At 42.4% G+C, this 24,395-nt stretch overlaps 5 protein-coding genes across 7 annotated transcripts; 3 read left to right on the top strand and 2 right to left on the bottom strand.

Moving 5' to 3' along the window:
- The first annotated feature begins 342 nt into the window (after window positions 1–342).
- On the top strand, window positions 343–11,757 carry LOC6569421 (ubiquitin carboxyl-terminal hydrolase Usp2). The gene is made up of 9 exons (XM_032741461.1): window positions 343–941; window positions 3,677–4,690; window positions 9,207–9,402; window positions 9,928–10,077; window positions 10,135–10,348; window positions 10,433–10,755; window positions 10,841–10,990; window positions 11,090–11,168; window positions 11,248–11,757. Exons 1-9 carry the CDS (start codon window positions 462–464, stop codon window positions 11,318–11,320), a joined length of 2,679 nt encoding a protein of 892 aa, XP_032597352.1. The 5' UTR covers window positions 343–461; the 3' UTR covers window positions 11,321–11,757.
- A 1,472-nt stretch (window positions 11,758–13,229) lies between these two features.
- On the bottom strand, window positions 13,230–14,869 carry LOC6569420 (uncharacterized protein C18orf19 homolog A). The gene is made up of 3 exons (XM_001995500.3): window positions 14,625–14,869; window positions 14,406–14,551; window positions 13,230–14,336 (listed from the first exon to the last, which is right to left on the bottom strand). Exons 1-3 carry the CDS (start codon window positions 14,858–14,860, stop codon window positions 14,176–14,178), a joined length of 543 nt encoding a protein of 180 aa, XP_001995536.1. The 5' UTR covers window positions 14,861–14,869; the 3' UTR covers window positions 13,230–14,175.
- Window positions 14,870–15,809: 940 nt separating this feature from the next.
- On the top strand, window positions 15,810–18,248 carry LOC6569419 (lysine--tRNA ligase). Of its 2 annotated transcripts, XM_032741328.1 has the most exons (5): window positions 15,846–15,920; window positions 15,987–16,204; window positions 16,274–16,955; window positions 17,034–17,981; window positions 18,064–18,248. In XM_032741328.1, exons 2-5 carry the CDS (start codon window positions 16,062–16,064, stop codon window positions 18,148–18,150), a joined length of 1,860 nt encoding a protein of 619 aa, XP_032597219.1. In that variant the 5' UTR covers window positions 15,846–15,920; window positions 15,987–16,061; the 3' UTR covers window positions 18,151–18,248. The 2 variants fall into 2 exon arrangements, with proteins under 2 accessions (XP_001995535.1, XP_032597219.1); XM_001995499.2 differs by lacking the exon at window positions 15,987–16,204 and having other exon boundaries at window positions 15,810–15,920.
- A 1,214-nt stretch (window positions 18,249–19,462) lies between these two features.
- LOC6569418 lies at window positions 19,463–21,641 on the bottom strand. Its single transcript, XM_001995498.2, has 2 exons — window positions 21,014–21,641; window positions 19,463–20,941 (listed from the first exon to the last, which is right to left on the bottom strand). The coding sequence occupies exons 1-2, from the start codon at window positions 21,316–21,318 to the stop codon at window positions 19,975–19,977; spliced, it is 1,272 nt and encodes a 423-aa protein (XP_001995534.1). The 5' UTR covers window positions 21,319–21,641; the 3' UTR covers window positions 19,463–19,974.
- Window positions 21,642–21,974: 333 nt separating this feature from the next.
- LOC6569417 (dnaJ homolog subfamily C member 1) lies at window positions 21,975–24,386 on the top strand. 2 transcript variants are annotated; one of them, XM_032741456.2, is made up of 3 exons: window positions 21,975–22,739; window positions 22,938–23,145; window positions 23,213–24,386. In XM_032741456.2, exons 1-3 carry the CDS (start codon window positions 22,051–22,053, stop codon window positions 23,909–23,911), a joined length of 1,596 nt encoding a protein of 531 aa, XP_032597347.1. In that variant the 5' UTR covers window positions 21,975–22,050; the 3' UTR covers window positions 23,912–24,386. The 2 variants fall into 2 exon arrangements, with proteins under 2 accessions (XP_032597347.1, XP_001995533.1); XM_001995497.2 differs by having other exon boundaries at window positions 21,977–22,739; window positions 23,216–24,386.
- Window positions 24,387–24,395: the final 9 nt, after the last annotated feature.

Below are 24,395 nucleotides of genomic sequence, written 5' to 3'. Positions count from 1 at the left end.
AGGTGAGTACTGAGTACTGAGTGCTGAGTGCTGAGTGCAATTGCGGCGCGGCCATTTTGAAAGTCACTCTCACTCACGCATTCACTTTCACTCTCTCGCTCTCGCCATTGCAGCAATAATAACCAGAGCAACAATAACATTAAAGAGCGCAGAAGAAGCAGCAGCAGCAGAACTGAACAGAATAGAACAAACAGACAGACAGACGAGAAAGCGAGCGGTTAACAGGACGCTTTGTCGATCGAGAAGCTGAGGAAGGAGAAGAACAAGAAGAAGAAGAACAACAACAACAACAGAAGCAACAATTACAATAGCAACAACAACAGAAGCAACAATTACAATAGCAACAACAACAGAAGCAACAATTACAATAGCAACAACAACAACAATATCAATATCGAGTCAATTGAGAGCAAAACGGCAAACTGGTCCGATTGAAGCGGTAGAACGCGGCTGGCACTAATATGCGTGTGATTTCGCCGCGTAGATCGTCAACGTCAGCAGCGGGCAGTGGCAGTCTTTACGGCACAACGTCGACCACCGGCGCTGGTAGCTCGACCGGCACCAGCAGCGGCAACAGCAGCAGCGGCGTCGGCGCCACAAGCAACGGCTACTCGCGTTACTCCAGCTCGTATTACGATCATCGCGGCGGCAGTCTATCCAAATTGCTGCCGACATCGGCTGGCGGCACGGGCACATCGGCAGCTGGATCGTCATCATCATCTGCATACAATCATCACAGCAGCAGCAGCGCGAGCGGCTATTACCCCAGCTCCTATTCCCCGTTCTCGTATACGCCGCGGGTCAGCACACAGCGCAATAGCATTGGCTCCTCATCGTATCTGAGCGGCGGTTCCGGCTCTGTTCTTGGCTCTGGATATCGGAATAGTTCATCGTATTTGAGCGGCTCTAACTATGATACAATTTCGTACGGCCGATGCGGAGTGAGTGTTAACAAATAATAATTTTGCTTTAGCCACACACCTACAGCAAACCTTTCCCAACTCAGCCCAACTGAACCCAACCCAACCCATACACCTCTCCTTTCTATTCTTTCAATCGTTTTGCCCCCGTTTAATTTGTTGTGTTCATGCATACATATATATATCTACATAATTTAAATAATGTATTTATATTTAAATTATATTCAATTGGTGGCTGTAGAGCTCTATATATGCATATAGTATTCTATATATCTCGAAACAAAACTTTTGAACTTGAACTTGTTCGGGCTTGGAACATAGCACGAAACACCCATAAACACACGCACACACACACCAAACACACACACACACACACCGAACACACACACATGTTACACGTACACATGTTACACGCACACTGAATCATTTGATGAGTCTCTAGAGCCATCGACAGAATTGGAACACCAACAACATTATCAGAAATTCGGTCTTGTCATTTCTATGTGCATGTAGAAACATATCGCTTAAGTACCTGGCACATTTCTACATACATATGTAAATATGTAGTATGTATTTCGCAAAAGGTTCGGGTTAATCGAAAAAATTTGAAACTCGGCTAAAGAAGAAGATAAAAATGATACTAAACTTGTTATGCATTATGAATCAAAGTGTTCGAAATACCGAACAGACCCTATAGACATATCTATGCACATATGTATGTGTTCTTCGTCTATATATTTGACAGTGCGTGTGCTCAAATGTATATATATAAATATATATATATATACATATACATATATATATATATGTATGTATGTATGTGTGTGTGTGTCTTTGTATCTTTAGCATAAATATAAAACTATTTTTAATCAGCTCTGGCTACGCATTTCATGTTGTGCATTGTCCAAAAGTCACAAGTAGCCGATGATATACACTTATTTACCTTGTTGGGGTTGTAATCCAACCACCGCCCACCACCCACCATCCGTCCACACCCTTCACATTCTCATGCCGATTTACATATACACATGCGATGATGATGATGTACATATTCATGCATATGTTGTGTGTATGTGTGTGTGAGTGTGTATGCTCACACAGGCACGCCCATTTTGGTTGGCTCTGCTTATAAGCATGCAAGAAAACTCCCTCCCCCCGCACACACACACACACCCCACAGTATTTACCGTTTGTTGCTGGCACTTGTTTGTTTGACAGTTAGCGGCATTTTGAAGTTGCATTTTTAGTTTGCTAACTTTTGATTTGGTTCTTGCTTGGTGGTTGTTCTGGTTGCTGCTTGTTGTTGTTGTTGTCCATTTCCACATTGTGTGTGTCATATGCATACACACACACATACACATATTTGTCTGTTGTTGTTTTTGCTGTTGCTGAAAGCAGCGATAAGGCGGGGGATGCGTCATGACCACAAACATAGACCCAACCCACACTCGACACACAAACCAAGCAGGCGAGCAAGCGATGGATGCACCATGAGACGGCAATTGAATGTTTTCGCCAAGCCGAACCACTTGTTGGCACCGCTCCAATGGCAGCCAGCAGCAACAACAACAGCAACAGCAATGAAAACAACAACAACAACAACTGTGATCACAGCAACAACAACAACAACAACTAATGTGACTCGACGCCCTTGTGCTATCTATCTACATACCTATATACATATGTACATACATCCATCTGTACATACATATGTATGTATACAAGTTTTGCTGTTGGCATCGTCGTCGGCGGCATGAGAATTAAAAATTCGCAGTATGTTTAAAGTGATGATACATTGTTAGTCAGTGCGTATGACTGTGTTCCTTTTTTCTGTTTTATACAATACATATTGTATCTGTATTAATATCATATATAAAATATGTATATTCGCCTAAACATGCAAACAAACATTTCAATAAGACTACAGAGAGTTCCATCAACTGATTAATATAGCGCATGATCTATCGACATCGATTATAATTCTTCGACCGTGTCTGACGTTCCTAATTTTAATGGGCATTCGATTTGTGCAAGTCATTTGTGGTACATTACATTACATTACGATCATAATGATCTATCCCTCTGCACTTGTATACCTATAATGATTATAGAAAAGAGACAAGATTCCACAAAATCACTGTAGCGAGTGCCACTTAATATGTCCGTTAGTTCCTCCTCCACCCATTACAAACAATTTTCCCATGCATTCTGAAAATATTGGCTCTTATATAGGATTATTTTTAGTCTTCTTTTAAAAATAGGGTAGTGGTCGCTCGGACTCTGTTCCTTTATATTAGAAAAACTAATTTTAAAAATGCAAATTAACCGTGAGAGCAAATCGTTCTAATATTCAAGCGATCACAAAATGTGTTGAGGCTCAAGTTTTTTTTTTTGGTTTTTGTAATTGTTTTTGTTGGTATATTTTCTCTCCTATTTTTTTGCAATCAACTCATTTTTGGTGTTTATTACATTTTTTCGTTTTTTTTTTTTGTTTATTGTTTATTGTTTAATTTCAATTTTGGTTTGTGTTGATGTCCGTCATGAAATGTGAAAATAAACGTTAATTGTTGACCGTTATCGGTACCGTTGCCGTTAACCGTTACTGTTAACCGTTGCTGTTAACCGTTACTGTTAAACGTTACTGTTAAATCACAAACCAACAACCAAAATCGCATTCAAACGTCCCACATCTGTATAAATGTTTCAACCAACAACCACGACACGAAAAACACCATTCGACAACAAAACACTCTCAGTTGCCGCGTAGAGCAAAGGGCACAACATCGAATGGCGATGCAACCACATCGGGAACAACAACAACAACAACCTCATCAATATCAACATCAACAAAGAAAGACGATTATGCCACATCGCATCGCAGAGATGCTGCTGCTGCAAAAAAGCTGCCACCAAGCGGTGCTAATGGCAATGATTATGTTGATGCCACAGCTAACAGCAGCAACGGCAGCAGCTCAAAACGTTTGTCCAGCTCATGCTCATCATCATCCCTCGCACGTTTAGTTGCCACATCCGCACTGGACATGTACGAAAAGTACAGTCCGGCCAACTATAAACCCAACTGTGAACTGTCACGTTCCAGATCGGCGGTCAATGAAGCCGACACCGATAGCCGCAACAGCAACAGCCACCTTAGCCGCAGCAACAACAGCAATGACAACAGCACCACCTGCACCGTTACATTGGACAGGCCGCGGAACAGCCGCTACAGTCGACTATATAGCAGCAGCAGCGATGCCGGTGGCGATGCGGCAATAGGTGCCAGCGAAACGTCATCATCGCATCTGAGGCAGCGCAGTGGCTCCGGCAGATTCTCGCTCAGCGGCAGCAACAGCAGTGGCGATGTACCAACGGCCACTTTCACGTTGCGCAGCAATCGAACACGACGCACTGCGGCACAGGATGCGACACCAACAACAACAACAGCACCAACGACCAATGGTCATGCGACAGACGCGAGCAGCAATGGGCTGGACGTGAAGCTCAATGGACTCTCGTTGCTATCGTCGTCGCCCAAACGTAATGCCATATACGATAGCAGCAGCAGCAGTAGCCTGACACCCACAGCAACAACTACGGACACCACAGATGATGCAACGGCGGCAGCTTTAAATCATGTGACGCCCGCCAGCAGCAGGCCCAATGGCGATATCAATGGCGACATTGATGCTGATGGCCATGGCGATGGCGATGGGGATGTTAATGCCACGGCAACGTTGACGCTGGCAGAGAGCGCAGTGGCGCGCAGCAAGGTAAACGAGCTGAAATCAAAATAAGCGAGGATATCCAAAGCAACTCACAGTCCATTCAATAATTTACCAAAAAAAAAAATCTCAGAATACTAATCGCATGCCAGGGTTGCCACAATCGCGACGAGCTGCTGTCAAGCGATAACTTATCGATAAGCATATGAAAACTACAGTGTGTTTGAAAATTTTGCGTATGGGTGAATAATTGCATTGTTGCTTTTGCCTTGCTGTTGCCCCCCACTATCCCTCCTCCCTTACCATGCTACCTGCCCACTGCCCCTCCCCACATAAAAACCTTTCATCATCATCGGTTATCCCACATTGCATTAGGTCGTTCTTAGCTACATTGCGCTTACATATGTATGTATATATGTATATGTATATGTATATGCATATGTACATACATATATATACAATCAATATCATTTTGCATTCCATACTGTTGATTTGTCTTGCTCTGTGTTCTCTTCCGTTTTGTTCTCTTCTCTTCTGTTTTGTTTTGTTCTATTGTGTTTTTACTTTATTCAATCTGGCTTTCTTTGCTATACGTTTTGTGGCTAAACCGTTACACTCATTCTTCAATTAATCGATTTACATCCTTATACATATATGTATTTCTATATATTTTTAGCTAAACTCTTGCAGATCGCGTCCCTTTTAAACTAACTAACTCACTTGATTATTAACTTGCTTATGACCAAGTAACTTGAAACACCTAACGAAGGCAAAAACCATAACCAAAAACTATTCTCCCTTGAGCAATCGAAACCAAAAACCCAATATATATTATATATATATACATATATACGTATATATATATATTAAATTAAATTATCGATAAACGCAACTCGAAATTGCAAATGTAATTTGTAATTGTGGAACAGTGAACGGAATCGATATGATGATGATTTAGGCAGGCGATCCAAACAAAGTTCAAAGCATCTACATATGCATATATACATATATATATGTATACATATATGTATACATATATATATATGTATATATGTATATCTATGTTTGCAAATTTTAGTTTAAAGCAGTAGTTTATATATACATATAATCAAACAGTCCAAATGTGTGTGTGTAACATAGTTTTCAGAGCATGTATTTTTGGTAAGATCACACGACTTTTGAAATTCGATATAAAACAAAATTGAATAATCACACGAAACGGCATATATATATATGTATATATATAAATAATAGCAAATTAATATATATCGAGCGACAAACTTAGTAAGACATCTAAGTACAAAAAAAAAGAGAACAGCAGCAGGAGCAGCAGCCAAAATTGGTCAAGGAGCTGTTGAAGGATGTTAGAAGTTAAGAAAACCAGAGGATTCCATAAGATTCCTGCGTCAAAACATCAGCGCGAAGCAAAAATTGCTCCAGCAACAACAGACAGCCAACAGCAAAGAGGCATCATCAATAGTCAAACACAACATCAACACCAGCACCAGCAACAGCAACTGCAACAGCATCAACAAACGACGGCGTCGCGACACGCCAAAATATTGAAATCCAGCGGCGGCGTCGGTGGCGGCAGCGGCTGTGGTGGCAACAACAGCAACAGCTGTGGCGCACCAACTTCTGTGCACAAGCAAGCGACTGCTTACAAAAACGGACCAAGCGGCGGTGCTGGCGGCGGTGGTGGTGGGCGTGCAGCTGCACATAATTCAGTTTCCACAGCTGGTGGTGGTGTCACCGTTAATCCTGTGCGTGCGGCCAATCAGCGCTACTTCCTGGTGTCCACCTACAAGGATCCCAGCTTTCTCAAGGCCGAGTGCGAGCTGGCGCATGCCCAGGTGACGCTGAAAGCGACGCAGGCTGCCAAAACGCACAAGCGCAACAAAACTGGCGACAACAACAACAACAGCAGCAATAGCAACCACCACAGCAACAAACTAACGGCAACTGCAGCTGCGCCGCCAGCGCATGTCATTAGCGGCAGCGGCATTCCATTGAATGACATGCGTCGCCCGACGACGACACTCAATGGCAATCAAGCGGCCGGCAACAGTAGCAACAGTAGCAACAACACAAGTCGTACAACAACAACAACAATAGCTGGCAACAACACAACCGTCCACAGGATCGATATCAAGTTTAGCCATAGCAAAACGACTCACCAACATTTAAAGGCAACAATTGTCGCAGAGTCAGCAACAGCTGCGACAGCAGCAGCAGCAGCACCAGCAGCAGCAACAACAGCAGCTGCAACAGCAACAACAACAGCAGCGGCATCATCATCGGGACGTCTTGTTGCTGGCAAGCTGAAGCCGCTGGTGCTGCCTTGCAACAACAATCACGGCAGCACCATGAATAGTCACAGCGCCAGCAACGGCATCAACAACAATAACAACAACAATAGCTGCACCAACGGCAGCAGCAACAATAACAACAGCATGCAGCGACAACAGCAACAGCAACAGCAACATGATGACATTAGCTATATTGATAGCGACGAGATGCCACCAAGCACAGCATCTGGAGCAGGAACAGCATCTGGATCAGCGCCAGCAACTGCAACAGCGACGGCAACTGGCGCTGCAACATCCAAGCAAATGGTGGGCAACACTTGTTACTTTAAGCCGATAACGCCGCCATTGCAGCTCCGCAACCAGCAGCAGTTGGCCGGAAGCAGCGGGGACAAACCAATTGGTCAACGTTCGGTGCGTCCCAAGTCCACAATTGTCTCCTTTTCCAATTCAAATTTTGCGGCCAGCTATGAGAAGTTCAACAACTACAAGCACACAAATGGCGAACAGCGGCCCAAGGAGCAACGCGATCGGGATCGAGATCGTGAACGGGAACGGGACAGGGTGAGCGGCGGCAGTGGCAGTGGCATTGGCGCCAGCAATGCGCGTCGTTATGGCATCGATTCGCTCAGTATTAAGGCATCCATTGAGAAATTCAACAATCTCAGCGAACAAAAGCGACAACCAGCGCAGCCAGTGCGCAATAATGCCACATCAGCAACAGCAGCGACATCGACAGCATCGGCAACAGTTGCAGCCGCGACAACAACAGCAAAAACTGGTGCAGCAACAGCAGCAGCTGGCGCCGCGACAACATCCTCCGCCGGCGGCAGCAGCAGTAATCTTCAGCAACGATACTGCAGCGATATGGAAAACGCACGCATTGCGGCCGGCTATAGCAGCTCGTTGACTCGTGCCGCTTATCGCACTACTGGCAGCAGTAGCCAAAACACAACAAACAACAGCAGCAGCAACACGGTGGCTGCGGCGCCCATTAGCAAAACGGCAAATCGCATTGCACATGGCCTGCTGGCCAAGGCGACGACCAACAGCAGCAGTAGCAGCGGTGGCCAAAATTTGGATGGTGCAACTGCAAGCGCAAGTGCAAGTGCAAGTGCATCATCATCCTCCAGCAGCCATAAGGTAAATCATCATCATCATCATCAACAGTACAACGATGCGTCGGTTGTTGCGGCGGGCGCCTATTCCTCAATATCCAACACAACCACCACCACAACCACCAATACCACCACTACCACCACTACCACTATCACTACCACTACCACCACCACCTTCTACTCCGCCTCCGCCGTGGCAGTCAACAGCGCAACAGCCAACGATAGCGTAAGTGGCGCCCAAAACTTTCCTCGGGGCGCTCATATTACGCTCTTTGCCCACTCTCTCTCTTTTTCTTTCTCTTTCTCTCTCTCTCTATATATATATTTATATATATATGTCTATCTCTTACTCACTCTCTCATTGTGCGTTTCAGTTTATAGTTTGTTCAACTTGTAAACAGCAACAGCAGCAAAAACAGCTCTTTCTTTAAGTAGCTCCATAGCCAATTGCTCATCACCAACAAAGCACCAAACCACAAAACTTGTCCCGTTTTTAGTTGCCCACAAAAAAACAAAAAAAAAAAACAAAAGAATTTCATATGTGTGTGTGTATGTGTATTTTATTTAAGTTGTAGTATTTACTTATTATTATTATTATCATTACGATTATTATTATTATGAATATTACGTATATTGTGTAGGTAGTTATTTTTCTCATTGGGTTTTTGGTTTGCCTCGTTTTGCCACGCGTTATCGATAACGGTAGCCGTTAATCGAATTAATTTCCGTTGCGTTTTCTATTTATCTTGCTATCGTTTTGTTTGTCAACCCATCGCATCGCTCCCCCAACTCACCAGCACTTGCACAATTTGTATGGATGGCTTATGTGTTTATGTTGCTGCGTTTTATTTTGGTTATGTTTTGTTGTTTTACCTGCCATAAGCTCTTACTGACACTAACACACGCCACACGCCACTCACACTGACACTGACACTCGCATAGCAATATCAATGCCAACCAATCACCCAATTAAACAATTTCAATAAATGCATCCATTTCTAACAATTGATTGCTCGCTGCTTTTGAATACTAAAACTTTAAATTTGTCATTTGCATTTGCATTGTCATCGGCATTTGCATTTGCAAATTTAATTGGTTCTTTGTATGTATGTCGATAAATCGAAACTTTATTTGGTGCAGACGGCACGGAATGCCACAAGTAGCGCTCGCTCCGTGCTACCACCTGTCTCGCCAACGTCCAGCCGCTATTGGGAAAGGGACAGCGGACGCAGCAGCACCAACACCACATCCTCTTCCATTGGCACATCGTCGCTGAGCAATAAGCATAACAGCATCGACGATGGCTACAAGAGCAATCGTGACGAGAAGTTCGAGGGTAAGCATAACAAAGAAAATCCACTATCCACTTGGTATCAATTTTCGGTTAGGACTTCCATTCAGCTTAAATACAACTAACTAACTTTGACTGAACATCTTGTATGCCGCTTTAAATTCGATATGAATATGAATACGAAGGAGGACGGGAACGAACTCTACAACAATTTTTCAATATGAAAAATTGCTCTTCAAATATATTCGAAGAAATGAAACAATAAATTTGCCACAACACAGTATTCATTTATAAAATAATAACTTCCTTTAAAGTTCACAAGTAGACTATGCATATTCGGCACATAGTTCTCTATGTAGGATAAGTTAGTAGCACATATTATCTGGTCTACCAATTTTTAGTTGAATTTCTTACCATACATAGACGGTCAATAAGACTTCAAAATGTGGATGAGTCAAAATGCATTCCGTAACACATCCGAATTGGGGAGTGCCATTTGGGCCATGCCCAGATAGCTATAATAACTTAATTGTGATTTAATAATATATGAATTTGAATATATACCCACAGGTCTATGCGGTCTAAGAAATATTGGAAACACTTGCTTCATGAACTCGGTTATCCAATGCCTGAGTCACACGACTGAACTGACGCGCTTCCTCCGTGGACATAATGCCAGCCCGCGCTCGGCGACCTCCAAGGATCAGCAGATACTACATGGAAAGTCGTAGTTCACCCACAATTGATATTGTGAAATTAATCTTTTATCACTTACAGAATTTGCCAAGCTTATACAGGAAATGTGGACGACGAATGTGCACAGCGTGACGCCGATGGAACTGAAGCGCGCCTTTTCGTTAAAGCATCGTATGTACAACGACTACAATCAACAGGATGCCCAAGAATTTCTACGCTTCTTCCTTGACTCGTTGCACTCGGCGCTTAATACGGGCGTCAAAGGTGAAACGCTTAACATTGATGATAATCTCAGGTTAGCGACAATGCCAATTTAGTAATTGATCTTTAATCTAAAAGGAATAAATACAAAAAACCAAAAATATCTTTATCATTGTAGTGACAATAAGAAGGCCGATCTGACTTGGGAGTGGTATGCACGTCATGAGAACTCTCTGATACGCGACCTGTTTGTTGGCCAGTTGAAGAGCACACTGAAGTGCACAACGTGTGGCAATACCAGCGTAACCTTTGACCCCTTCTGGGACTTGAGCGTGCCACTACCTTCGTCATCGCGATGCAAATTGGAGTCGTGCTTAGATCTATTCATACGCGAAGAGGTGCTCGATGGTGACGAGATGCCCACGTGCTCCAAATGCAAGACACGCCGAAAATGCACCAAAAGCTTCACAATACAGCGTTTCCCCAAATACTTGGTGATACGTAAGTACATCATGCTCTAATGCTCTAATACTCTATTGTGATAAGTAAATATATATATATATATATATTTAACTCAATTGTTCAGATCTCAAACGCTTCTCAGAGACGCGCTGGAGTAAGCTATCGAATATTGTTGAGTTTCCCACAGCGGATCGTGAGCTTAACATGGCCTCATATGGCGCCAACGCAAATTCGAATGTGCATTATTCGCTCTATGCGATCTCCAATCATATGGGTAAGTTCAATCTTTTTGACTCAATGCATCATTAGCTCAACTCTAACTCTCTCTCTCTCTCTTTCTCTCTCTCTCTCTCTCTTTCTCTTTGGTTTTCAGGCTCAACGGCTGGTGGTCATTATGTGGCAATTTGTAAGCATCCAGTCTCACACAAGTGGCATGAGTTTAATGACAACAGGTACTTGATGTCACACATCACATCTGAAATCATTCCTTAATTGTATTCTAATGCTTTGTTATATATTATTATTTTGCAGCGTCAGCGATTCTATACCTGAAAACTGTCTCGTTTCATCCAGTGCCTATATTTTATTCTACGAACGAGCGTAAGGCTAACTGTTCTCACAACAACCTGTTAGCGAACAACTCAATGAGCATTAACACAACACCAAAAGCAACAACAACAAAAAAAAATAGAGGCAAGATGAGAAACAGCGACAACAAGAACAACTGAAACAATGGCGAACACTGTAGAAAAGTTATTATAACATTTGTGCAACACCGCTTTTGGTAATCCAAAGTGAACAAACCATCAAAAAAAAAACAATACATCAAGATCAGAAAGAGAAACAGAACAAGCAAAAACTAACTGCTAAGTACACAAAACCAAACAAAACAACTGCAACGCAACCAAAATTGTAATTTGTATAAAATTCTGTCGACACTATATGTCTGACAAATGTTTAATTAGTTATTGTGGTGTAATTAACGAGATTTTGGCCCGTCCTCATTGAAACACATATAATAATAAAGTTAAGTATAGTACATTTGCTGTATGTGTGCACAGTCAAGCGAATTTGCCGATAAAACCTGTACACAATGTTCGCTATAGTTAAATATTTTTGGTTTGCCAAAAGCCGTGTCAAGTGGTTGTGTAAAAAGAAACTAAAATAATAATAATAGCAAAAAAAAACAAGAAAAAGTGCAGAATCGTAAAGCGAAACGAGTTGAACAAATATTAAATTTACCATAACGTGTGCAATGTATATCATAAGAAGGAACAGTGAATGCCGAATGATAAATCAATAAAAAAAAATTATAATAATAAGAAATAAGGGGGAAATGGATGCGTTTCGTAGCGCACTTCCATAAGCTAAATAAACACACTCACTGACACAGAAAACAACAAGCAAAACTAGCTTTTAGCAAATGAATAGTTTAAAAACAAACAAAAACCGAATGAAACCTGACAAAAAAAAATTATAATAATAAATAAATAAATCAGAAGGAAAATAAAAGTGCAAAAAACAAAAGATACTAACTAAAGCTGCATTGTAAAACCTACTTATGATAAATGCTAGCAGCTAATTATAAATTAGGATGATGAGAATAGCACGAAAACACCAACAACATCAATCAAAAACCTTAACATTTAAAAAACTTTTCAATCTTCTGTTCGAAACTCGTTTGTCACCAGGCAATCCAATCCAACCCAATCCCATTCAATTAAATTCAACTTAACATTCAATTGAATATCAAACTAGTCTCAAAGTTATATATATCGTACAGACGTACGATCTACTTAATGTCCACCATATGTATATCATTCATATGGCGGTGCAGAGAACCTTGTTTATTATTATTATTATTATTATTATTATTATTATTATTATTATTATAACTATTTTTTTTTATTATTGTTTTATACATATTTATGTATTTTAGTTGAAATGTTTCCGTGTAACAATTCTCCCACCCCGTACACCCTTCCGCGCACATAGATATTTTGCTATTGCTACCTAATTTGTTGCCTATTTAATTTATATAAATTATTTATTTATTTATTTATTGTATTGTATTTATTTAATTGATATGTGAACGACACGAATACATACACTCTTATACACAGCAACACGGAGCAAAAACCGAACTAAAAATATGTGTACATAATGCAATTTGTTTCCAATAAAAAAATGAAAAAAAAAAACAAGCGACAAACCGGCAAAACACCTACATACAACTTACTACTATATCTAAAAAAAAAAAGTAAAACAAAAAATACAGAAACTCTCACACGCACTCTACACAGAGCATAAAAACTAAAAAACAAGACACATTATTTATTTATTTGTAAAAGAAACAACAACAACTACTACTACATATATTTTTTCTGGCTTAACTATTAGTTACAATTATAATTGTTGGATATTTTACTAACGTTACAAACAAAAAATAATAATAAAAAAAAAACAAAACAAAAAAATGATAACGAACTATAAAATGCAAAAACAAAATCGAATCAAATTTGAGTTTATTTTTATTTAAATAATAGCTAATAACCCCCTTTACCCCCTTTACGAAAAGCTGGTTGCGACCTTCTGGTGATACGTAAGTGCCTCCGACTATTGTATATATTTGTATATCTGTCAGTTGTTCAGAGCTAACAAAATTATTTATCCAAAAAAAGCTTTGTCTATGATTACATGAAATAATCTTCAATAAGAAAAAATAATTTAATCAATATTTATTGCATACAAAACAAACGATGGACGATCGCAAATATTAAACTTTTTGGACACTAGTTGTGCGAAAATCACGCCATTCCGATTGGGAGACAAGGACCTATATATGTATATTACTTATGTGGGTGATACAAAGCTGTTTGCCAGCTGATTTTTGCTGCATACTATTTGTGGGAACAATTAATTCGGTAATGGGCAATTGATCAAAAAAAAAGTAAAAGACAAATATTTTATTGTTTTATACCAGTCGAGTTTTTCATTTTCGATAACTTTTTAAATTACATTTATAAAATATACTACACTTCTTGTCGGAGGCTGTCTTACTCTGGGTCTATATGCATAGGTGTATGTGTCTGTGTTAGTTAATTCGTATGCTGGTCTATGTATACATTGCTGTGAGTACGTTGCTCCCTGGCATGCGGCAACAGCAGCGTCAACGATTTCGTAACTAACAAAAACAATGCAAATTTGTTAATACACGCAAACGATGTGGTGCTCTTATCTTTCTTAAAACTGCGGCAGCTGCGCTTAGAATAAGTAATCCGGTTGATATATACAGATGCGCCCTGGGCGAGAGGTCAATTCCAGAGACGACACTTGCACTTGATCAACGTGCAACAGTTTAACAAATAACGAAATACAACTAGGCAACTAGCCGCATGGCAGGCGACGAAGACAACGACAGCAGGCGGCGGTTTTGGAAGACGCCCCAGTAAGCATCGATCATTTGTGATTCTTGGCATTCTCATCCTTATGGGTATTGTTCTTGGCATTGGCACGCGTTGCCTTTGTGTCTTCATACATTTTCATTAATTGACTCTTTGTGGGCATCGGTTTGATATGGCCCCATTGCACCAGATATTTTATAGACACAGTGGTGCCGCCTGAAAACGTCACATATATATTAACTTAGTGATAGTAATAATTCCATTCGCTTTTGGTGTTGCACTTACCCAATGTGACTGCGTAGCGCACTGGAGTGGCCACCTTATAGCACAGATAGGCAATGGCATAGTGACCCATATCGGAGCCCTGTACCTTCTCAATAATGGTCTCGCTCAGGTGCATATACTGCAGCAGGGCAGGCACATCTACACCGCTGCGAAAAGAAATGTGTATGCAAAGTTAAACAGCAGCATTGATGATCATTGGAACAGTTAGCAGTTACTTACCTCTTTGATAGATAATAAAAACCGCCGAACCAACCAATCGATGTTATCACATGCACCGGTATGAGAACGTACCAATATTGCTTATACATGTGCTTGAACTTGGCAAAGAGTCCCATGTTCGCCGCCTCGCCAAAGAGCTCATTGGTGCTAGTGACGGAGGCTGTCGACGAGGACTTGATATCCGTTTTGTTGGCATTGGGACTGTGCGTGGTAGGTTTGGTGCTGAGACCGTGCATAACTGCGATACTTTGTGACCAGCAGTGGCGACAGTATACTTGTCGTTGATGTGGCAGCTAAAGGCAATTTGGTAGTGGATGCGGTGGATGTGAAAGACGATGTTGATTTGCCGCAACCCAGGATGCTGAGACAACGCGGACTCAGATTGAGGCTGAGTCTGGAGCTGGGGATGCGCGTGAGCATTCGAATGAAAGCGCTGCTGCCCACGCCGCTGCCGCTAAGTAGGCATGTTAGCATTCCAACTGTTACCATGTCTGATGATGATGAGCGATAATTGAGCTTCTGCTTGCTCAGTTGTGAACAGGAATTTTTTGATTATTTTTTTTTTTGATTTTAGTTATAAACAATCTGAATAGTTCGTCTGTTATGTCGTTGGACAAGTTGAAAAACCTTTGCTTATGTATTTATTTATTTTTGTTTCAGTTGTGTGTTCGTCTTTTGCACACTCAGTTTTCAGGCAACCCGGCACAATTCCACCTGCTGATTAGAGATGTGCACGTGTGAATGATGATGTCACGAATAGAATATCTATTTAGGATGTTTGAACAAAGTTTAATAGATACAGCGTTATTTCTCCAAATAAATCTAAATAAGTCATCAAAATGAAAATATTAAATATAGTACTGGACTTTATGACATGAATGCATGGACTGTAATGTATACCAGACTAATTTTTGAAACATTTAGTTGCGATCACGCAACTAAGAACGATTTGATTACTGCTCACGACTCTTATGCTCACGATGCCAAAACTATAGTTGATAGTGCTGCCAGACTATGTCAAAACAAAAGCTCTCTAAAGCAGCTGCTGCAGCCGCAACACGTGTTTCAGGCGGGCTGGCAACGCATCGATTGGCTAATTGGGTATTGAAATAGTTTTAATACACCGAAAACAATCGATAGATCGTTATTTATTGTATACTACTATCATTTTAATTCGTTTGCAGTGTGTGTGGCGCACTCGCAAATCTATATTCATTTTGTTTTTGTATCTCTCGTAGCCGGAACTCATTAGACACCAAACGGCATGGCTACTGTAACTGGTGAACTGTCCAAGAAGTAAGTAAATGAAATCATTTCGTACATTGAGAATAATAATGCCAACACCGCGAATCGGCCATCCAGGCGCCAACAGTGAGGTTAAGTTGAACTGCTTAGTTGTTAGCCAGCGGCCGCTAGACAACTCATAGATAAAAAACAATGATACTTGGCTGTCAAATGATTGCACGCGGCGCACTTAGTCAGCAGATGCTTTTGTCATCACTGCAACTGCCAATAGCGATTACTGCGAGATTACACCATGTGACAGCCAGGCAACTGGCGCCAAGCAAAAACACGAAACTGTTGGTACCACCACCCACAAAAAATTCGCAAAAATTGAAAACGTCTAACGTCCACATTATGCCTTGCAGTGAGCTGAAACGCCGTCTGAAGGCTGAGCAGAAAGCCAAGGAGAAAGTTGAGAAGGAAACAACGCGCTTAGCAACTGCTGCTGTGGGAACAGCGTCAGAAACGGGACAGAAGAAGAAATCTGCTGCCGAGCAGGAGGAGGAGATCTCGCCAAATGAGTACTTTAAGCTGAGATCGGCTGCTGTCGCTGAACTGAAACAATCGCCCGAAACTCATCCGTATCCACACAAATTCCATGTGAGCACCTCGCTGGAGAACTTCATTGCCCAGTATACCGAGCTCAAGGATGGTGAGACGCTCGATCAGGTCAATCTAAGCGTAGCGGGACGCATTCATGCCATACGCGAATCGGGCGCCAAGCTCATTTTCTACGATTTGCGCGGCGAGGGTGTCAAGCTCCAGGTGATGGCCAGTGCCAAGTCATACAAAAATGAGATGGCCTTCGAACAGGACACGGCCAAGCTGCGTCGTGGCGACATTATTGGCGTCAACGGCCATCCCGGCAAGACCAAGAAGGGCGAACTCTCAATTATGCCCACTGAGCTCAAGCTGCTCTCGCCCTGTCTGCACATGCTGCCCCATCTGCACTTCGGGCTCAAGGACAAGGAGACACGCTATCGCCAGCGTTATCTGGACCTAATTCTCAATAACAAAGTTCGCGAAACTTTCCAGATACGCGCAAAGGTGAGCTTACCAGCCTTTACATTTAGGCAATGTATATAAATTTATTAAATGAACTTTCAATCATTTCTTTTTGCACAGATTATTTCATATGTGCGCCAGTTTCTGGATCGTCTGGGCTTCCTCGAGATTGAGACACCAATGATGAATATGATTGCTGGCGGCGCCACCGCCAAGCCTTTTGTTACGCACCACAACGAACTCAAAATGGATCTCTTTATGCGCATTGCACCGGAGCTGTATCATAAAATGCTCGTTGTTGGCGGTTTGGATCGCGTTTACGAGATCGGACGTCAGTTCCGCAATGAGGGCATCGATATGACACACAATCCCGAGTTCACCACATGCGAGTTCTACATGGCGTATGCCGATTATCATGATGTGATTGAGCTCACTGAGCAAATGGTTTCTGGCATGGTTAAAGCTATACATGGCTCATATAAAATCAAATACCATCCGGACGGACCAGATGGTATCGAACAGGAACTGGACTTTACGCCACCATTTAAGCGCGTTTCCATGATCAAAACGCTCGAGGAGAAGCTGCAGGTCAAGTTCCCCTCGGCCGACACCTTTAACAGTCAGGAGACGAACGAGTTTCTCTCCCAGCTGTGTGCCAAGCATCAGGTGGAATGCCCGGCGCCACGGACCACAGCCCGTCTGCTGGACAAGCTGGTCGGGGACTTTATCGAGGAAACATGCATTAATCCCACTTTTATTTGCGATCATCCGCAAATTATGTCGCCACTCGCCAAGTACCATCGCAGCATGCCTGGCCTAACAGAGCGCTTCGAGCTCTTCGTGGCCAAAAAAGAGGTGTGCAATGCATATACGGAACTGAACGATCCTGTCGTGCAGCGCGAACGTTTCGAGCAGCAGGCTAACGACAAGGCCGCCGGCGATGACGAGGCTCAAATGGTGGATGAGAACTTTTGCACGGCTCTTGAATACGGCTTGCCACCCACCGGTGGCTGGGGAATGGGCATTGATCGACTGACCATGTTCCTAACTGACTCCAATAACATTAAGGTTTGTAATCCAACTGCAAATGACCAAATAATTGGACTTGTTCTCTTTTTTTTGTATTCAATATTACTGTCTGCCGTTGCAGGAGGTGCTTTTGTTCCCTGCGATGAAACCCGAGGAAGCCAATCGCACACCAGCAGCTAATGCAACCGAAGTACAGCAGTCTGCTTAAAAATAGAAGGGAAGCCTTTTATTTTATAACACAATCGCAAACTATAGTCATGTTTGTCACAATTATTCATTGAATAAAAATAACGTATTAACTACATACTTTATAGATTTCCTATTATTTTGTGTGTTTTCTTAAACCAAATCAAGAATAATGTAGACGCCTCGATCTCCACTTCTGCCCCAATCAAATAAAATAAAAAATAATATAACTAAGATGCTAAATGATCGTTGTTAAAAGCTTTCTGATCTGGCTTAATTAGCTATCGATAGTCAATTTATATGTATATTCGATAAATATAAATTTTATACTAAATTTTGATTATAAATATCGATATATCGATTCACTTCTACTATGGAAATAATTTTAGCGCGCATTCTTTTAAACAAAGTTTCAGCCGTATCAATAAACTATCCGCAAAAAAGTACAAGAACGGCAAGTACGGCACCCAGAAAAATAAGAATATACTTATTATAAACTGGCATTAACTACAACAAGTCCGGTTCTTTATACCGTTGAGGACCTCCATGCTTCTCTGCAAACCCGTCCCATCTCCAACTGTCCAGGGCGCACCTCGTCGTGACGCACTTTATCTGATCCAGCATCAGTCAGTTTACGTCGTTAATAATAATCAAACTAATAATACACACACACATACGTACGGACATGGCTATATCGACTCGACAACTGATGCTGATCAGGAATACATACATACAAACTTATGGGGTTAGAGAGACAGTCTTATATACCCTATTCATGGGTATAAAAAGTGTATATACATATTTGAAACAAATGATATGATTGAAAATGATTTATAATTGCGAGTTTTATATATGTACATAAATATCTATTTTTTCATACAAATTTATTGCTTTATTTCTTCAGCCAAGTTTGGTGGTTAGTGTACACATACATATGTATGTATATATGCACAAGTTATGTATAGTCCAAATCTAAATCATTTTTAAATGTGTATAAAAGCCTTCTAAAGGTTCGTAAAATTATGTTTTTTTTTTAATATATTTTTCTCTTTGTTTCTTTTAATTTTTATTAGAATTTTTGTCTTTGATTTTCAAAATGTACACAGTTTTTATTTATTTATTATTTATTTTGTTTTTTTTTTTTTATATTTTGTATTTCAGCTCTCTTTTATTCCTACAGAAAAAATTTTGGTTTACGAAATCGTTTGTTGTTGTTGCGCTGGACTGAAACCCTAAACCCTACCACACTGCCTAAGAATACATTAAGCCAATGAACTTAAAAATTTCAACTAAATATATTAAATTAAATAAAAGAAAAAAAAAAACAAATCAAAAAAATTGCATATGGCGGCAACGAAAACAATTTGGAGATTGCGAGGGAGTTGGCCGCATTCTTTTAATGTTTAGGTAAAGTTGCTTTTATGTATTGTATATAAATATATATATACATATTTGCGTATATATATCAATAATCAATTGGCTATGGGAACGTACAATTAGATAGGCGACAGAGTTACCAGTTGAATAAAAATTTATCTACGCCTGCTTGGTTGTGTTTTGGTGGTTGTATGTGCATGTGTCCTGGTGTTGACTGGTCTGGTCTGGTCGGTCGGGTGTTGGACTCGCATAAGGAACTAATAAACTAAGCCTTAAACTAACGTTTAAATTACATATGTTGAAAATATATAGTAATCACCGTTAAAGAAACGAATGCACTGAACAGATACATAGATGTTGATATAGATTGATAGGTAGGGTATGTAGGTGTAGGTGTTGGTGTAGTCAGGGGGTGGTGGTGGCGATCGTCCATACAACAAAATGCAACCTATATGTGCCGATCCTTGCGTTACAGATACTTGCGATAATTGCGCAAATGCGCATTGCCATCCTCAACACCGACGCCAACGTTAACGCCAACTGCAGCGGCGGCACTCTCAAACGATGGCGGCTCATTAACGAGGCCCGGACTGGGCGGATCACATGTATTGCTGGGCATGCCGCTGGCGCCCGCCGTTGTCGTTGTCCCCGATGTGGCACCCTTGGCACGTCGCCGACCTCGTGTGCCAGCGCCGCGAGATCGGCGACCACCACCACTGCCACTCGTGGTCGGTGTGCCACCAATTTCGCCCGCCTCGATCGCATCCAGTGACGCGTCCAGCGCCGCATCTGTGGTGCCGATGCGCATTCGCGACACGGCGCTTCGTCGGCGCGCGTTACTACTGCTGGCAGTGTTTGGGGTTTCGCCGATGGCATGGATCGTTGAACGCTTGCCCGGCCGACGTTTGCGCCGCTTTTTATTACCATATCGCGGATCATAGTCGTATTCATCGTCTGCCGGTGATTTGGGCTCCTCCAGCGAGTCCACATCATTCATATCCATTTCATCGTAGAACCACTCCTTTGGCAGATCATCTTTCGATTGCTGATGCTGCTGCTGATGTTGTTGTGATTGCAATTGACTGTCCTTGCTGTCGGATGTATCGCCTCCGGCAGCTCCCAGCGAACAAGACTCCTCCATGCTAAACGCCCCATTAAAATCATGCGTGGTATCATTGTGCATTGTATTTAGCACGGCTACCGGCGTTGGTGTCGATGCGCCTCCAGCGCTTGATCCCGAGCCCACACCCACGCCCATACCAGCTAACATGCTGAGGCTAAGCGTTGAGCTGCTGCTGTTCGTACTGCCAATGCTGACGGTGGCTGCGCTGCTATTAGCAACAGTGCCACCAATATTGATTCCACTGGCCACCAGTGCCTCGTGCTCCTTGCGCAGCGCCTGAAATGGTCGCTCGGGAAACCGGTTGTGTGTACACCTTAGATTAAAGTTCAAGCTGCATTCATTTTGTTTCTTCTCATTTTGATATGTGGGCTAACGATTTACTCACCCGTACATCTTGGACAAGTATTGGCGGCGACTTTTGCGCCAACGGGCCGCGGGATAAGTGTAGATTTGGCCCTGGCGAAAGCCAGGCATTCGTTGTCGCTTGTCCATGAACAGCTGTGAGTGATTCTGTGCAACGCCCGTCTGCGGATCGAGGAACGGCAGTCGCAATCGTCGCTCGATGCAGAGGCGTGTGTTGAAATTGGCGCTGTATTCGATTGTCTCGCGATAGCTAACATCCTTGAAAAAGCTCTCGATCTTGGCCAGGTTCGGCATCGATACGATCTGTATGTTGACCGCCGAAGACATGACTCGACTCGACTCAGCTCCGCACCGTTCCGTTCCGTTCCGCGCTACGCTTCGCTTCCCCCTGTGTATTATTATCTGTGGTTGTAAGTGAGCAACGCTTAATCCATTTAAAACCAGCCCCAGCGGCTAGCGCTGAGTTGACGCTGTGCCGCTGCTGCTTGCGTTGACTTTTGTGTGGTTTGTTTCTTATCTCCGTTCGCCTGCTTTTTTTGCAACCGCTTTCACTGTTTTCGTCTTTTGCAAATCCTATAGCGCTAGGTTGTGTGGCTGCTATTAGCTATGTTTGCTATGCGATATATCGCTAGCGTTTAACAGGCCTGTGCTGAGCCCGCAGAAGACTTGCATTTGCATTTATCGATAGCTTCTATTTTGATTTTGAATTTTGTAAATAACTAAGCATTAAAACAATCAAATAATATTTAGGCCTTTGTATGTCAAATTAAATTACAATTCAATCAAAATTTAAGAGTAAGCCCATCTCTTCGTTCCACAAAAATTGAAACAATAGCTGAGTGGGCCGCTCTAGCAATGACCAATGTGGCAACGTTGGCGTGTATTGTTTTTGTTTACTGCTGACGTTGCCACTTTTGACGTTGACAGTTCGTCGTGAGTGCGTGCCCCTGAATAATACCTGTGTGCGTGCCTGTTCATGTGCCTGTTCGTGTGCGTGTGAGTGCGACTGTGTGCAGGGGTCCACCGCTTTTCGGTTTTAGTTAATTTTTGTAATTTGTCATGGAGCTGTACGCAAGGACGTCACTGTCAGCAATACTGCTTGGCCTCCTGCTGTTATGCGGCTCGGCAAGTGCTTGGCACTCCGAGGAGTTAGAGATTTTTGATCTCGTTGAGGAGGTCAACAAAAACTTTTACGAGTTTATGGGCATCAATCAGAATGCCACGAATAATGAAATAAAGCGCGCCTTTCGCACGCTCTCCATTGTGCTGCATCCGGACAAGAATCCGTCCGAGGATGCCAACATCCAGTTTCGCAATCTCGTCTCCATCTACGAGGTGCTCAAGGACGCCTCCAAACGGGAAAAATACGACAAGGTCTTGCGCGACGGCATGCCAAATTGGAAGTCCGCTCTCTACTACTATCGTCGCATGCGTAAGATTGGCCTCTACGAAGGCGCCTTCATCCTGTTCCTAATCATCACGGTCGGCCAGTATCTGTTCGCATGGGCCGCCTACCTAGAGAAGAAGTACACGGCCGAACAGGTGTTTGGCACAAAGCTGAAAAAGCTTCAAAAGCGAAACAAAAACATTGACATGGACGTTATTCTGAGCGAGATCCCAATTCCATCGCTGCTCAATACGCTGCCAATTCAAATACCACTTGGCATATGGAATCTGCCCAAAACCATAAAAAATGGATTCACCAAAGCCAATGAGCTAAAGCAACTAGCATTGGAGAAGCGCAGACAGTAAGTAAAACAATTGTAAAGAGTTTCCTTCACCAGGGTACCAATAATCATAGGATAAAATAACTCGATGTGGTCTTCCATTGAGGATATTCTAAAGAACTAAAATTTGTATCGACCATCCTATAACAATGATTGGTCGACGACAGACAATAGACAGATTACAGCTTACAAAAACTACGTTTCGTATTTGAATTGCAGAGAAATTGAGGCGGCGCGTCGCCAGGAAGAACTGGAGCGCGAGGCTGAGGAGCAGACACGTCTGCGTAAGGAGCACAAAGAGAATTTGCGCAAGCGCAAACAGAATACAAAGGCGCCGGAGAAAACTGAGGAGGAACTACGCGGATATTCGCAGATACAGGCGAGAGAGCTAACCGAAGACGACGCAATACGTCCAGCTTCTCAAAAGGTAGGTGGCCAGTAAGAGCCCGGCAACATTCTGTAATCTTTGCTCAAATGCTTTCATGTTCATTTAGCAGAATACCGTTAGCGGAGGCTTTTGGACAGATGAGGACCTGACCGAACTCATACGACTAGTGAAAAAATATCCTGGTGGTGCTGGTAGCCGTTGGAATACCATAGCCGAGTCCATGAATCGCACCGTGCAAGAGGTGACATTCATGGCGGCTAAAATGAAGGAGAATGGCTATCGCATACCCGGCCACACGGACAGCGTCGCCGAGAACCTTGTCCAGGACTCCCAAGAGGCGGTGCGCAAGGAGAAGGTGAAAAAAGGCACGACCATGGCTAATGAAAAGAGCATGCTTATACCAGAGACCAACTGGACTCAGGAGCAACAGCGCGCTTTGGAGGCGGCAATTGTGAAGTATCGAAAGACCGCCGGAGGTGCGGATCGTTGGCAAAAGATTGCCAACAGTGTGCCTGAAAAGACTAAGGAGGAGTGTCTGGTGCGCTACAAATACTTGTGTGAACTGGTCAAGACACAGAAGAAGGCCGAGGAGGAAGAGGCAGACCCAGCCAGCATTGACGAGGCTGCTCTCCCAGAGGATGAGGCGCCCGAGCCAGAGGAGGCAACAGCGACAGCTGTTCCTGCTCCTGCTGCTGCTGACCTGGTGCCAACTAAAAAGCTGAGCAAACGTGAGCAACGACGACGCAAACGCGATCTGTCCAGTGATGATGACTCCGATGATGCATATCAGTACGAAATCAGTTAGTTTCGTTAGCAGCCGATGCTTGCTACGCCTACCCTAAGCCTAAGGCCATTTCAAACTTGGCCAACAATCGTGACTCATATCCAAACAGGCATTAGTTGCACGTATGCAAATTAAGAAAATATAGCTCAGCTTATGCATATATATATATATATATATATATATATATATGTGTATATATAGTGCTGGTACCAAGTGAGCATTTTTTCTAACTTAAATTTAGTAAACGTATTTTCGATCCGACAAGAAAATGGTAACAATTGAACACTAGTTGTTTCTCACTCTAATTGATGTTTTTCTTTCATTTCAAAAATAATATTTTCCTTTAGCATAAATCGAGTGTCAAATGGGTGTGGTATTGATAAGATTATACATTTTCATGGCTCAAAATTGAGAGTAACATTTGATTGCATCAAATCTAGTTTAGATCGCTTGTTTTATCTTTTGTATATAAATGTATTTTTTTAATTATAACATACATATAATA

The sequence above is a fragment of the Drosophila grimshawi genome, unplaced genomic scaffold (assembly GCF_018153295.1).
Source record: "Drosophila grimshawi isolate 15287-2541.00 unplaced genomic scaffold, ASM1815329v1 contig_848, whole genome shotgun sequence".
Lineage (NCBI taxonomy): Eukaryota > Metazoa > Arthropoda > Insecta > Diptera > Drosophilidae > Drosophila > Drosophila grimshawi.
The sequence above is the reverse complement of the archived record's forward strand: the minus strand, read 5'-3'. Positions and strand labels throughout refer to the sequence as shown.

Coding starts and splice junctions, on each gene's coding strand:
- LOC6569417 (XM_032741456.2), top strand. CDS start 22,051: ATGGAGCTGTACGCAAGGACGTCACTGTCAGCAATACTGCTTGGCCTC. Junction 22,740..22,937: donor GCATTGGAGAAGCGCAGACA/GTAAGTAAAACA, acceptor TTTGAATTGCAG/AGAAATTGAGGCGGCGCGTC. Junction 23,146..23,212: donor TACGTCCAGCTTCTCAAAAG/GTAGGTGGCCAG, acceptor ATGTTCATTTAG/CAGAATACCGTTAGCGGAGG.
- LOC6569419 (XM_032741328.1), top strand. CDS start 16,062: ATGATACTTGGCTGTCAAATGATTGCACGCGGCGCACTTAGTCAGCAG. Junction 16,205..16,273: donor CCAAGCAAAAACACGAAACT/GTTGGTACCACC, acceptor TATGCCTTGCAG/TGAGCTGAAACGCCGTCTGA. Junction 16,956..17,033: donor CTTTCCAGATACGCGCAAAG/GTGAGCTTACCA, acceptor CTTTTTGCACAG/ATTATTTCATATGTGCGCCA.
- LOC6569418 (XM_001995498.2), bottom strand. CDS start 21,318: ATGTCTTCGGCGGTCAACATACAGATCGTATCGATGCCGAACCTGGCC. Junction 20,942..21,013: donor TACTTGTCCAAGATGTACGG/GTGAGTAAATCG, acceptor CTTTAATCTAAG/GTGTACACACAACCGGTTTC.
- LOC6569420 (XM_001995500.3), bottom strand. CDS start 14,860: ATGCACGGTCTCAGCACCAAACCTACCACGCACAGTCCCAATGCCAAC. Junction 14,552..14,624: donor TTTTATTATCTATCAAAGAG/GTAAGTAACTGC, acceptor TTCTTTTCGCAG/CGGTGTAGATGTGCCTGCCC. Junction 14,337..14,405: donor GCGCTACGCAGTCACATTGG/GTAAGTGCAACA, acceptor TGACGTTTTCAG/GCGGCACCACTGTGTCTATA.
- LOC6569421 (XM_032741461.1), top strand. CDS start 462: ATGCGTGTGATTTCGCCGCGTAGATCGTCAACGTCAGCAGCGGGCAGT. Junction 10,078..10,134: donor GGATCAGCAGATACTACATG/GAAAGTCGTAGT, acceptor TATCACTTACAG/AATTTGCCAAGCTTATACAG. Junction 10,349..10,432: donor AACATTGATGATAATCTCAG/GTTAGCGACAAT, acceptor TTATCATTGTAG/TGACAATAAGAAGGCCGATC.